This window comes from Oncorhynchus tshawytscha, linkage group LG14 (assembly GCF_018296145.1).
Source record: "Oncorhynchus tshawytscha isolate Ot180627B linkage group LG14, Otsh_v2.0, whole genome shotgun sequence".
Classification (NCBI taxonomy): domain Eukaryota; kingdom Metazoa; phylum Chordata; class Actinopteri; order Salmoniformes; family Salmonidae; genus Oncorhynchus; species Oncorhynchus tshawytscha.
Genome location: NC_056442.1, coordinates 57157665 through 57171168, shown reverse-complemented (window position 1 = coordinate 57171168; position 13504 = coordinate 57157665). Strand labels below are relative to the sequence as shown.

Here is a 13504-nt window from a genome sequence, read left to right as displayed (position 1 = left end):
CTGCTCATAGATAGATACTAGCTAGCGGTCTGTCTCTCTGCTCATAGATAGATACTAGCTAGCGGTCTGTCTCTCTGCCTCTGAGCTCTTCATTGATCCTGTTAGCCATCATGGTGGACACTGACATGCATTTGGGGGAAAAGTGGAAGCTTGTTTGCATCTTCCTACTGAAGGCAGCGATGTCTGTCGTGGCCTGCTCATAGATAGATACTAGCTAGAGATCTGTCATCCCTGCTCCCCTAGATCCTAGCTAGCTGTCTGTCTCTCTGCTCATAGATAGATACAGCTATCTGCCTCTGCTCATAGACCCTAGCTGCTCTGTCTTCTGCTCATAGATAGATACTAGCTAGTCTCTGTCTCTCTGCTCTAGATTCCTCCCTCTGTCTCTCTGCTCTTCCATACTAGCTATCTGCTCTCTGCTCATAGATAGACCCCTGCTCTGCCTTCCTGGATAGATACTAGCTAGCTCTCTGTCTCTCTGCTCATAGATAGATCCTCCTGTCTCTCTGCTCTTAGATACTTATCTGCCTCCCAGACCCCTGCTCTGTCTCTTGCTCTGGATATCCTACTAGCTCTGTCTGTCTCTGTGCTCATAGATAGATACTTCCTCCCTCTGTCTCTCTGCTCTTCCATAGATCTGCTCCCAACCCCTCTCTGCTCATAGATGATACTAGCTAGCTGTCTGTCTCTCTGCTCATAGATAGATACTAGCTCTCTCTCTCTCTACTCTTCCATACTAGCTATCTGCCTCTGCCAACCCCTGCTCTGCCTTCCTAGATAGATACTCCGGTCTGTCTCTCTGCTCATAGATAGATCTAGCTAGCTCTCTCTCTGCCTCTGAGCTCTTCATTGATCCTTCCATCATATCTGCCTGCATTTGGGGGAAAAGTGGAAGCTTGTTTGCATCTTCCTACTGAAGGCCCCTGTCTGTCTCTGTCTCTGTCAGGGAGAGATTGTCATCCCTCCTTCCCCTATCCACTCCCCCTCTCTCTCTCTACTCTTCCACTTATCTGCCTCCCAACCCCTGCTCTGCCTTCCTGGACCCCTCTCTGTCTCTGTCTCTGTCTCTGTCTCTCTCTCCCTCCCTCTCTCTCTACTCTTCCACTTATCTGCCTCCCAACCCCTGCTCTGCCTTCCTGGACCCCTCTCTCTGTCTCTGTCTCTGTCTCTCTCTCTCTTCCTCCCTCTCTCTCTACTCTTCCACTTATCTGCCTCCCAACCCCTGCTCTGCCTTCCTGGACTCCTCTCTCTGTCTCTGTCTCTGTCTCTCTCTCTCTTCCTCCCTCTCTCTCTACTCTTCCACTTATCTGCCTCCCAACCCCTGCTCTGCCTTCCTGGACCCCTCTCTCTGTCTCTGTCTCTGTCTCTCTCTCTCTTCCTCCCTCTCTCTCTACTCTTCCACTTATCTGCCTCCCAACCCCTGCTCTGCCTTCCTAGACCTCTCTCTCTCTCAATCTCAATTGAGTTTCAGCAGGCTATGTTGCCAATAGAGAATGATTGATTGATAGGGTCTAGAAAGCAGATCGGAGCAGCAGGAGATGATTGATTGATAGGGTCTAGAAAGCAAATAGAAAAATCAGCATTTGATCGCAGACAGAGAGGCAGAGGCGCCGGAGAGGATGGCAGACGTTTTACGGGCTCCTAACAAACTGTGCTATTTTGTGTGTTTTCTCGCATTGTTTGAAACTTATGTTGCTGCTATCGTCTCTTATGACCAAAAATAGCTTCTGGATATCAGAACAGCGATTACTCACCTCGTACTGGACAAAGATTGTTTCTTTAATGAGTCCGACGTGAATTATTTTCTGCTTCTCCATGACCAGGCCCAAATCCCTGTGATTTGCGTGAAGAAAAGATGGAAATACAGGGGGCAGAGTTCAGGGTGCCTCGTGAGAATTCGTCCGCAAGTGGGTAACCCACCTCTACCATCCGTTCTATTGGCCAACATGCAATCACTGGAGAATAAACTGGATGATCTCTGTTCGAGTCTATCCTACCAACGGGACATTAAAAACTGTAATATCTTATGTTTCACCGAGTCGTGGTTGAACACGGATAATATACAGTCGGCTGGGTTTTCAATGCATCGGCAGGACAGAAAAGCTACGTCTGGTAAGACGAGGGGTAGTGGTGTGTGTCTATTTGTCAATACCGGCTGGTGCGCAATTTCTAATATTAAAGAAGTCTCGAGGTATTGCTCACCTGAGGTAGAGAACCTAATTTATTTATTTTTATTTATTTTACCTTTATTTAACTAGGCAAGTCAGTTAAGAACAAATTCTTATTTACAATGACAGCCTTGGAACAGTGGGTTAACTGCATACCAGCTGTATAAGGCCACTCAACCAGCTGTATAAGGCCACTCAACCAGCTGTATAATGCCACTCAACCAACTCTATAAGGCCACTCAATCAGCTGTATAATGCCACTCAACCAACTCTATAAGGCCACTCAATCAGCTGTATAAGGCCACTCAACCAACTCTATAAGGCCACTCAATCAGCTGTATAAGGCCACAAGCAAACAAGACAATGCTCATTCAGAAGCGGCGCTCCTAGTGGCCGGGGACTTTAATGCAGGCAAACTAAAATCCATTTTCCCTCATTTCTACCAGCTTGTCACATGTGCAACCAGAGGAAAAACAACTCTAGACCACCTTTACTCCACACACAGAGATGCACACAAAGCTCTCCATTTGGAAAATCTGACCATAATTCTATCCTCCTGATTCCTGCTTACAAGCAAAAACTCAACCAGGAAGTACCAGTGACTCACTCAATAAGGAAGTGGTCAGATGACGCAGATGCTACGCTGCAGGACTGTTTTGCTAGCACAGACTATGTTCAGCGATTCATCCAATGGCGTTGATGAAATCCGGGTGAAATGGCCACCCGGACTATGTACATTGTTCCCCCCCCTTTGTTTTTACACTGCTGCTACTTGCTGAATATGCATTATCTATGCATATTCACTTTACCCCTACATACATGTACAAATTACCTGGTGAAATGGCAGGTGGTAGGTGCAGTGAAATGCTTATGTTCCTATCAATCAAGGGGCTGGTCCTCTACTCTGGACAGTAACAAGAGGAAGTAGGGGCTGGTCCTCTACTCTGCACAGTAACAAGAGGAAGTAGGGGCTGGTCCTCTACTCTGGACAGTAACAAGAGGAAGTAGGAGCTGGTCCTCTACTCTGCACAGTAACAAGAGGAAGTAGGGGCTGGTCCTCTACTCTACTCTGGACAGTAACAAGAGGAAGTAGGGGCTGGTCCTCTACTCTGGACAGTAACAAGAGGAAGTAGGGGCTGGTCCTCTACTCTGGACAGTAACAAGAGGAAGTAGGGGCTGGTCCTCTACTCTGGACAGTAACAAGAGGAAGTAGGGGCTGGTCCTCTACTCTGCACAGTAACAAGAGGAAGTAGGGGCTGGTCCTCTACTCTGCACAGTAACAAGAGGAAGTAGGGGCTGGTCCTCTACTCTGGACAGTAACAAGAGGAAGTAGGGGCTGGTCCTCTACTCTGCACAGTAACAAGAGGAAGTAGGGGCTGGTCCTCTACTCTGCACAGTAACAAGAGGAAGTAGGGGCTGGTCCTCTACTCTGCACAGTAACAAGAGGAAGTAGGGGCTGGTCCTCTACTCTGGACAGTAACAAGAGGAAGTAGGGGCTGGTCCTCTACTCTGCTCTAGACAGTAACAAGAGCAAGTTGGGGAGGGTCTGCTACTCTGCTCTGGAAAGTAACATAATGTCTTCCTGGAATCATTCAGATCCTACATAGAGGGAGGACAGGGAGGGAGAGAGGGAGGACAGGGAGGGATAGGGAGGGAGAGAGGAATGGCAGGGAGGGAGAGAGGGAGGACAGGGAGGGAGAGAGGGAGGGGATAGGGAGGAAGAGAGGGAGGAATGACAGGGAGGGAGAGAGGGAGGACAGGGAGGGAGTGAGAGAGGGAGGACAGGGAGGGAGAGAGGAGGGGATAGGGAGGAATGACAGGGAGGGAGAGAGGGGGTACAGGGAGGGGAGAGGGAGGACAGGGAGGGAGAGAGGGAGGATGACAGGGAGGGAGAGAGGGAGGACGGAGGGAGGGAGGGGGAGAGGGGGAGGGGGAAGAAAGCGAGGGAAGAAAGTGAGGGAGGCAAGGGGGAATGAGAACAGGGAAGATACAGAAGGAGGGAGGATAGGGAGGGAAGACAGGAAGGGAGGGAGGATACGGAGGGAGGACAGGAAGGGAGGGAGGATACGGAGGGAGGGAGGATAGGGAGGGAAGACAAGAAGGGAGGGAGGATACGGAGGGAGGGAGGATACGGAGGGAAGACAGGAAGGGAAGGATGATACGAGGGAGGACAGTTAGGTACAGTAATTGCATTGGACACCATTTAACAGTTAGGATAGGAGAGTGCCATCAGTACTGAGTAAGTGACCGACCTGGATCCAAATACTATTTGTTATCTTTCAAACACTTGAACTGCGTTTGATTAAGCTTGACTGGAGCAATGACACCAATAGAATAGAGCCAAAAGTGTAAACACTTCTGGCACTCCAGGCAGGCTCAATCAAATGCTGAAAGTATTTGAAAAATTATACAAATGCTGTTTGACACCAGGTGTGGTGAGAATTCCTGCCTCTCCCATCATGGTTGTACAGTCAGTGTTGTGCTATAGGCCTGCTGAGTATGGAATGCTGTTTGGGTCAACAACGATTTAAAAAAAGATATTCGTCAAATAACACAATTTGATGTGTCAAATGAGCTTTTTGACCAATCAGGACCTGAATATGACTGCATGTCACCCTGATAATTTGACACGTTCATTCATTCTTTACAGAGTTATTCCACATGGATTACACTATAATACTTAGACACATGGATTCCTAAATCAGTGCTAAAAAATATTTAAAATTATTGCAGTTTCTGGTCATTGTTTTCAATCTGGTTGCATTGGTGCTTGGTACCAAGCTAATACTAATTACAGTAGCTACCCCACACTGTCCCCAGAAGTTGCTAATAACATCAGTATCAAAGATACATTTGTGAGTGACTTCCCAACATAGCAGGGAAACAGCCTACCTCCAGTTTCCAAACTGTCATCAACGTTGACAAAATGCTTGATTATGATTCTGTATTTTGACTAACTAGAATGAATCAGGTGTAACTGCTTGGGATGTGGCTGGCAAAAGACCATCCTTTCTCCCCCACCTCTGGGATGGTTGCATGTCTGGGACAATGTTGGACTGCCTAGATAAAAAAAAATTAGTTGATCCCGCTAGTTTTATCCTGATCTTACTTCAAATGCTCACACAGACGTTTTCCCGTTTGGTCGAACAAATAATGTCGTATTTACCAACGCGGTATCGTAAACACGTCACGTGGGTGTGTGATTTTTTGTTGTTGTTGCAGATTAGTATTATTTTGTACTTATTTCATGCTTCAAATAGTGTTATTATGCTGAGTTTAGAGAGTCAACGTGTTGTACTAGAGCCATGCTGCTCTGATGTTAACACAGGGACGATCTAGAATGGAACATGTAAACAATGGGCATGGCAACATTCTGATGTTAACACAGGGACGATCTAGAATGGAACATGTAAACAATGGGCATGGCAACATTCTGATGTTAACACAGGGACGATCTAGAATGGAACATGTAAACAATGGGCATGGCAACATTCTGATGTTAACACAGGGACGATCTAGAATGGAACATGTAAACAATGGGCATGGCAACATTCTGATGTTAACACAGGGACGATCTAGAATGGAACACGTAAACCATGGGCATGGCAACATTCTGATGTTAACACAGGGACGATCTAGAATGGAACACGTAAATAGTGGGCATGGCAACATTCTGATGTTAACACAGGGACGATCTAGAATGGAACACGTTTACCATGGGCATGGCATTTTGTTAACATTTTTAAACAATGGGCATGGCAACATTCTGATGTTAACACAGGGACGATTTTAGAATGGAACACGTAAACAGTGGGCATGGCAACATTCTGATGTTAACACAGGGACGATCTAGAATGGAACACGTAAACAGTGGGCATGGCAACATTCTGATATTAACACAGGGACGATCTAGAATGGAACATGTAAACAATGGGCATGGCAACATTCTGATGTTATCACAGGGACGATCTAGAATGGAACACGTAAATAGTGGGCATGGCAACATTCTGATGTTATCACAGGGACGATCTAGAATGGAACATGTAAACAATGGGCATGGCAACATTCTGATGTTAACACAGGGACGATCTAGAATGGAACACGTAAACCATGGGCATGGCAACATTCTGATGTTAACACAGGGACGATCTAGAATGGAACACGTAAATAGTGGGCATGGCAACATTCTGATGTTAACACAGGGACGGTCTAGAATGGAACACGTAAATAGTGGGCATGGCAACATTCTGATGTTAACACAGGGACGATCTAGAATGGAACATGTAAATAATGTGCATGGCAACATTCTGATGTTATCTAAGGTTATTATAGTTTAGTGATTTTCTATTCATTTTTAAAATGTATTTTCGTTTTTTGGGTGGATGGGAGGGTTTCAGTTGGTTTTCAGACTTGATTTACTACATATGTAGGATCTTAATTTGATCACTCTTTTTTTTGCTGAGAATTTTCCTACATTTGCAGGAAATGCAAACTTGTAGTGTATTTGACTTTTAGTGGATTTGTAATTTCCACCTTTCACTTTCAAACTTGATTTACACTAATGAAAAACGTATCAACCCTTACAATGTCCATTTATTTACAATCCACATAATAATTCACATTTCCTGACGCACTGCAGGATTATTTTCCTGATGTAGCAAACTGGCTCAAATATGTGGTTTCAATTTGAAAAAATATATATATTATGTTTTGTTTTTATATGATTTAGTTTTAGTGTTAGTGACAGAAAGTAGCCTTATACATGGTAGGTTAGGAGACGTTTATGTGTTGTAGGCCTATAGCAGAGGTACTCCAGTACATGGTAGGTTAGGAGACATTTATGTGTTGTAGGCCTATAGCAGAGGTACTCCAGTACATGGTAGGTTAGGAGACATTTATGTGTTGTAGGCCTATAGCAGAGGTACTCTGGTACTATGTGACATTTTTATTAATTTTTTTATTTCACCTTTATTTAACCAGGTAGGCTAGTTGAGAACAAGTTCTCATATACAACTGCGACCTGGCCAAGATAAAGCATAGCAGTTCGACACATACAAGAACACAGTGTTACACATGGAATAAACAAAACACACAGTCAACAATATGGTCCAGTCACACACATTTCCTAGGTGGCAAAGGTCCAGATGGATATTGTCATTTATTAGCGTAGTAGCAAACGCCCACCGTGCGACCCCAAACCTGTTCCAACTATTCACGCCCTTTTTGTCGACGGAGAGAAAAATGTGCAGTTTTAAGCTCATTTCCTGCAATTCTACAAATTTTTTCAAGTCTCATTTTATGTCTGTTCATAATACCAGGAGTCGAATCCTGACGGATTCCAAAAATAAAATTAATATCTCTAATTAATAATATCACACCTTTGTATTTAGTCTGCAATTCATTTGTGGGTGCAGTTCAGATGAACTTTGAGGTTGGTTGGGTTTTTCATCTCTGTTCTATACACTTCTGACACAATTCAACATACTGAGCAAACTTATTTAAAAATAAAAACAAATACACAGGCTGGTCTATTCAGGAATCAAATTACAGAGATTATTATAAAAATCAAGGGCTTGTTTGGATTTAACCAATTTGAAAGATTGTTTATATAACTTTACCTCATTTTAGAAGACAATAAACAGGGGTATTTTTCCATAAACATTTGTGAATGAAATATAATAATGAAATATGTTCATATTTTTTTATTAAACATTGCAACCATTTTAATTTGATGGTACCATTTAATTGGATCAACGTCAATTGCATTTCAGACCACCTTCCTCAATATACTTCACAATATCCCCTTTTCTTAAATAATGATGTTTATTTTTTTTAACGAAATTGTCATTGTTAATTATCTTGATTAACTTGTCAGGCATACTGTAGCTAATGACTAAATCTGGATTAGTTAGTCTTGATAGACTCTCCATTTTAGTAAGTGGAATATGTCCAAAAATGACTCCCTTTGTAGCCAACATTTGAGAATAGTTTGACTCTTCTGTCAATTATTCTATATAAATTGGACTTTTCCCAAAATGTTAAATCCTTTGTAATTACAATATATAAATATTATGACTTAATCTTTAACTGGTATATAATGCACAGTAATCAAAGGGTGATCATGAATAGCCATTAATTCACTTTTTTTCATATTTAAATTTAAACCAGAATGTTTAAAATGCTGGAATTTGTGCTGTGTTCTTAAGGAATAGAGTAGTGTCACCTGCTAATTGACTGATAGCCAATGAACAGTAATGGTGAGCTGGGACATCCTTGACGAATTCCTCTCTTCACGTCAAACCTTTTAGGTGTTCCATGCTGAAGAGATACTGAACTAGTATTACCATCATATGACATTCAAGTCACCTTTACACATTTCATTCAAAAACTAAATATTGCAGTGTTCAATGTACTCAAAATAATCCCTCACGTGGCATTGCCTTTTTGCGACTGACCACTGCTGGTGTTGGGTTTGCTGCCGCCATTATTCACTCCTATGGTCCTATCAGGTTTCAGGTAAGACCCAAGCATTTACCCACCAGATTCAGAAGCTCGAAAACCCCATTAGAAAAAAAAGAAACATACTTTTATTTCAGATAGTTTTTCCAATTGTACTATAATAACCTTGGTGTGATCTAGTATGGCACAGCATTATATAACCTACAATCTAAGGCAGGAGGCCAATATGCAACTAGTACAGTCTAAGGACTGGACAAATATGAAACTGGTACAGTCTAACTGGCCAAATATGGAACTGGTACAGTCTGACTGGCCAAATATGGACCTGGTACAGTCTGACTGGCCAAATATGGAACTGGTACAGTCTGACTGGCCAAATATGGAACTGGTACAGTCTGACTGGCCAAATATGGAACTGGTACAGTCTGATTGGCCAAATATGGAACTGGTACAGTCTGACTGGCCAAATATGGAACTGGTACAGTCTGACTGGCCAAATATGGAACTGGTACAGTCTGACTGGCCAAATATGGAACTGGTACAGTCTGATTGGCCAAATATGGACCTGGTACAGTCTGACTGGCCAAATATGGCCACATCAAGATATTCTGTTGGTTTGAATGGTCATTGTTGCAATCTAGTTTGGTTTTGTTGTTTTATTTGAATGAAGAAACTGATTGAGAAATTATATCAACTCCTAAATCTCTCTCTCTATTCCCCCCCTCTCTCTCTCCCCCCCTCTCTCTTTCTATCTCTCTCTGTCTCTCTGTGTCCTTTTTCAGGGTATTCAAAAAAGCAAGTCCCAATGGAAAGGTGAGTTATACTTTGTGTTATTAACTACCTATCTGATAGCTGGAGCTAGCAGCTATAATAACTACCTATCTGATAGCTGGAGCTAGCAGCAATAATAGCTACCTATCTGATAGCTGGAGCTAGGGTTAGGGTCAATAGGACTCTGCTAAGAGCTGTGATTCTCCTGTCTGGGCCGTGCTGGCTGGGCGGCGCTGGCTGGGCGGCGCTGGCTGGGCGGCGCTGGCTGGGCGGCGCTGGCTGGGCGGCGCTGGCTGGGCCATGCAGACTGGGTTGTGCTGGCTGGGTCATGCAGACTGGGCTGTGCTGGCCGGGTGGTGCTGGGTGGGCGGGGTTGGCTAGGCGGTGCTGGCTGGGCGGTGCTGGCTGGGTCATGCCTGTGTCTCCTTGTATAGTAAGTAGTCTGTAGGCCACAGCAGAGTAGATGGCTAGCTGTCTGATGTACCGGTCCTCACAGCAGCAGCAGCAGAGACTGTGGGAAGAATATGAAGCAGTTGCCTGGAGCTGACTCAGCTCCTGCTCTCTTTAGCTAGCTGGTCGTGTCAGGATTCTACACAGGGTTCCACACATGGTTCTACTCAGGGTTCTCCACAGTGTTCTAAACAGGGTTATACACAGGGTTGTCCACAGGGTGCTTCACAGGGATCCACACAGGGTTCTTAATATAGTTCTGCACAGGGTTCTAAACAGGGTTCCACACAGGGTTCTAAACAGGGTTCTAAACAGGGTTCCACACAGGGTTCTACTCAGGGTTCTCCACAGTGTTCTAAACAGGGTTATACACAGGGTTGTCCACAGGGTGCTTCACAGGGATCCACACAGGGTTCTTAATATAGTTCTGCACAGGGTTCTAAACAGGGTTCCACACAGGGTTCTAAACAGGGTTCTAAACAGGGTTCCACACAGGGTATTAATCAGGGTTCTACTCAGGGTTCTAAACAGGGTTCTACTCAGGGTCTAAACAGGGTTCTACTCAGGGTTCTAAACAGGATTCTAAGCAGCGTTCTCCTGGTCAACCACAGGATGAACAGGGGATATTGGGGACAGACATAGTTAATGTTCGTAGAGAGAAATACTTACAGAAGCCTGAAGATACTTCCTCTTTATGAAATCATTTATTCATCAATATTTACACAGTTGAGACAATTGTAACAAATACACTTTCTTGTGTTTGTATATTTAAATTATTACTTTTTTTGAAGGGTATGTGATATTTTAGTCCAAAAAATATTTATGATATTTGACTTTAAAGAACCGTGAAATCTGGTACTTAAACTCATTATCTCATTACACTATTGTCTGAAAGCCACTGTTTCATCCGCAGCTCACAGTGTACCTGGGGAAGAGGGACTTTGTGGACCACGTTGACCTGGTGGAACCCGTAGGTAAGACAACCCTAACCATAACCTCTAGTTAACACAACCCTAACCATAACCTCCTCTAGTTAACACAACCCTAACCATAACCTCCTCTAGTTAACATAACCCTAACCATAACCTCTAGTTAACACAACCCTAACCATAACCTCTAGTTAACACAACCCTAACCATAACCTCCTCTAGTTAACACAACCCTAACCATAACCTCCTCTAGTTAACATAACCCTAACCATAACCTCTAGTTAACATAACCCTAACCAAAACCTCCTCTAGTTAACATAACCCTAACCATAACCTCTAGTTAACATAACCCTAACCATAACCTCTAGTTAACACAACCCTAACCATAACCTCTAGTTAACACAACCCTAACCATAACCTCTAGTTAACAAAACCCTAACCATAACCTCTAGATAACATGACCCTAACCAGACCCTCCTCTAGTTAACATAACCCTAACCATAACATCCTCTAGTTAACACAACCCTAACCAGAACCTCCTCTAGTTAACACAACCCTAACCAGAACCTCCTCTAGTTAACACAACCCTAACCATAACCTCTAGTTAACATAACCCTAACCATAACCTCTAGTTAACACAACCCTAACCATAACCTCCTCTAGTTAACACAACCCTAACCATAACCTCTAGTTAACACAACCCTAACCATAACCTCCTCTAGTTAACACAACCCTAACCATAACCTCTAGTTAACATAACCCTAACCATAACCTCCTCTAGTTAACACAACCCTAACCAGAACCTCCTCTAGTTAACACAACCCTAACCAGAACCTCCTCTAGTTAACATAACCCTAACCATAACCTCCTCTAGTTAACATAAACCTAACCATAACCTCTAGTTAACACAACCCTAACCATAACCTCTAGTTAACACAACCCTAACCTCCTCTAGTTAACACAACCCTAACCATAACCTCCTCTAGTTAACACAACCCTAACCATAACCTCTAGTTAACATAACCATAACCATAACCTCTAGTTAACACAACCCTAACCTCCTCTAGTTAACATAACCCTAACCATAACCTCTAGTTAACACAACCCTAACCTCCTCTAGTTAACACAACCCTAACCATAACCTCTAGTTAACACAACCCTAACCATAACCTCCTCTAGTTAACACAACCCTAACCATAACCTCCTCTAGTTAACACAACCCGAACCATAACCTCCTCTAGTTAACACAACCCTAACCATAACCTCTAGTTAACACAACCCTAACCATAACCTCTAGTTAACACAACCCTAACCATAAACTCCTCTAGTTAACATAACCCTAACCATAAACTCCTCTAGTTAACACAACCCTAACCATAACCTCTAGTTAACACAACCCTAACCATAACCTCTAGTTAACACAACCCTAACCATAACCTCCTCTAGTTAACACAACCTAACCATAAACTCCTCTAGTTAACATAACCCGAACCATAACCTCCTCTAGTTAACACAACCCTAACCATAACCTCCTCTAGTTAACATAAACCTAACCATAACCTCTAGTTAACACAACCCTAACCATAACCTCTAGTTAACACAACCCTAACCATAACCTCCTCTAGTTAACACAACCCTAACCATAACCTCCTCTAGTTAACACAACCCTAACCATAACCTCTAGTTAACATAACCATAACCATAACCTCTAGTTAACACAACCCTAACCTCCTCTAGTTAACATAACCCTAACCATAACCTCTAGTTAACACAACCCTAACCATAACCTCTAGTTAACACAACCCTAACCATAACCTCTAGTTAACACAACCCTAACCAGAACCTCCTCTAGTTAACATAACCCTAACCATAACCTCCTCTAGTTAACACAACCCTAACCAGAACCTCCTCTAGTTAACACAACCCTAACCAGAACCTCCTCTAGTTAACATAACCCTAACCATAACCTCCTCTAGTTAACATAAACCTAACCATAACCTCTAGTTAACACAACACTAACCATAACCTCTAGTTAACACAACCCTAACCTCCTCTAGTTAACACAACCCTAACCATAACCTCCTCTAGTTAACACAACCCTAACCATAACCTCTAGTTAACACAACCCTAACCATAACCTCTAGTTAACATAACCATAACCATAACCTCTAGTTAACACAACCCTAACCTCCTCTAGTTAACATAACCCTAACCATAACCTCTAGTTAACACAACCCTAACCTCCTCTAGTTAACATAACCCTAACCATAACCTCTAGTTAACACAACCCTAACCATAACCTCTAGTTAACACAACCCTAACCAGAACCTCCTCTAGTTAACACAACCCTAACCAGAACCTCCTCTAGTTAACATAACCCTAACCATAACCTCCTCTAGTTAACATAAACCTAACCATAACCTCTAGTTAACACAACCCTAACCATAACCTCTAGTTAACACAACCCTAACCTCCTCTAGTTAACACAACCCTAACCATAACCTCCTCTAGTTAACACAACCCTAACCATAACCTCTAGTTAACACAACCTAACCATAACCTCTAGTTAACATAACCATAACCATAACCTCTAGTTAACACAACCCTAACCTCCTCTAGTTAACATAACCCTAACCATAACCTCTAGTTAACACAACCCTAACCTCCTCTAGTTAACACAACCCTAACCATAACCTCTAGTTAACACAACCTAACCATAACCTCCTC

At 43.1% G+C, this 13504-nt stretch overlaps 1 protein-coding gene across 1 annotated transcript in view; it reads left to right on the top strand.

Annotated features, from left to right (window-relative positions):
* The window catches only part of arrb1 (arrestin, beta 1), a 71414-nt gene that overhangs the window by 12106 nt on the left and 45804 nt on the right, over window positions 1-13504 (top strand). The window contains exons 2-3 of the mRNA XM_042297723.1: window positions 9410-9440; window positions 10762-10822. Of these exons, the coding sequence (XP_042153657.1) occupies window positions 9410-9440; window positions 10762-10822 (92 nt within the window). The remainder of the gene's footprint in view (window positions 1-9409; window positions 9441-10761; window positions 10823-13504) is intronic.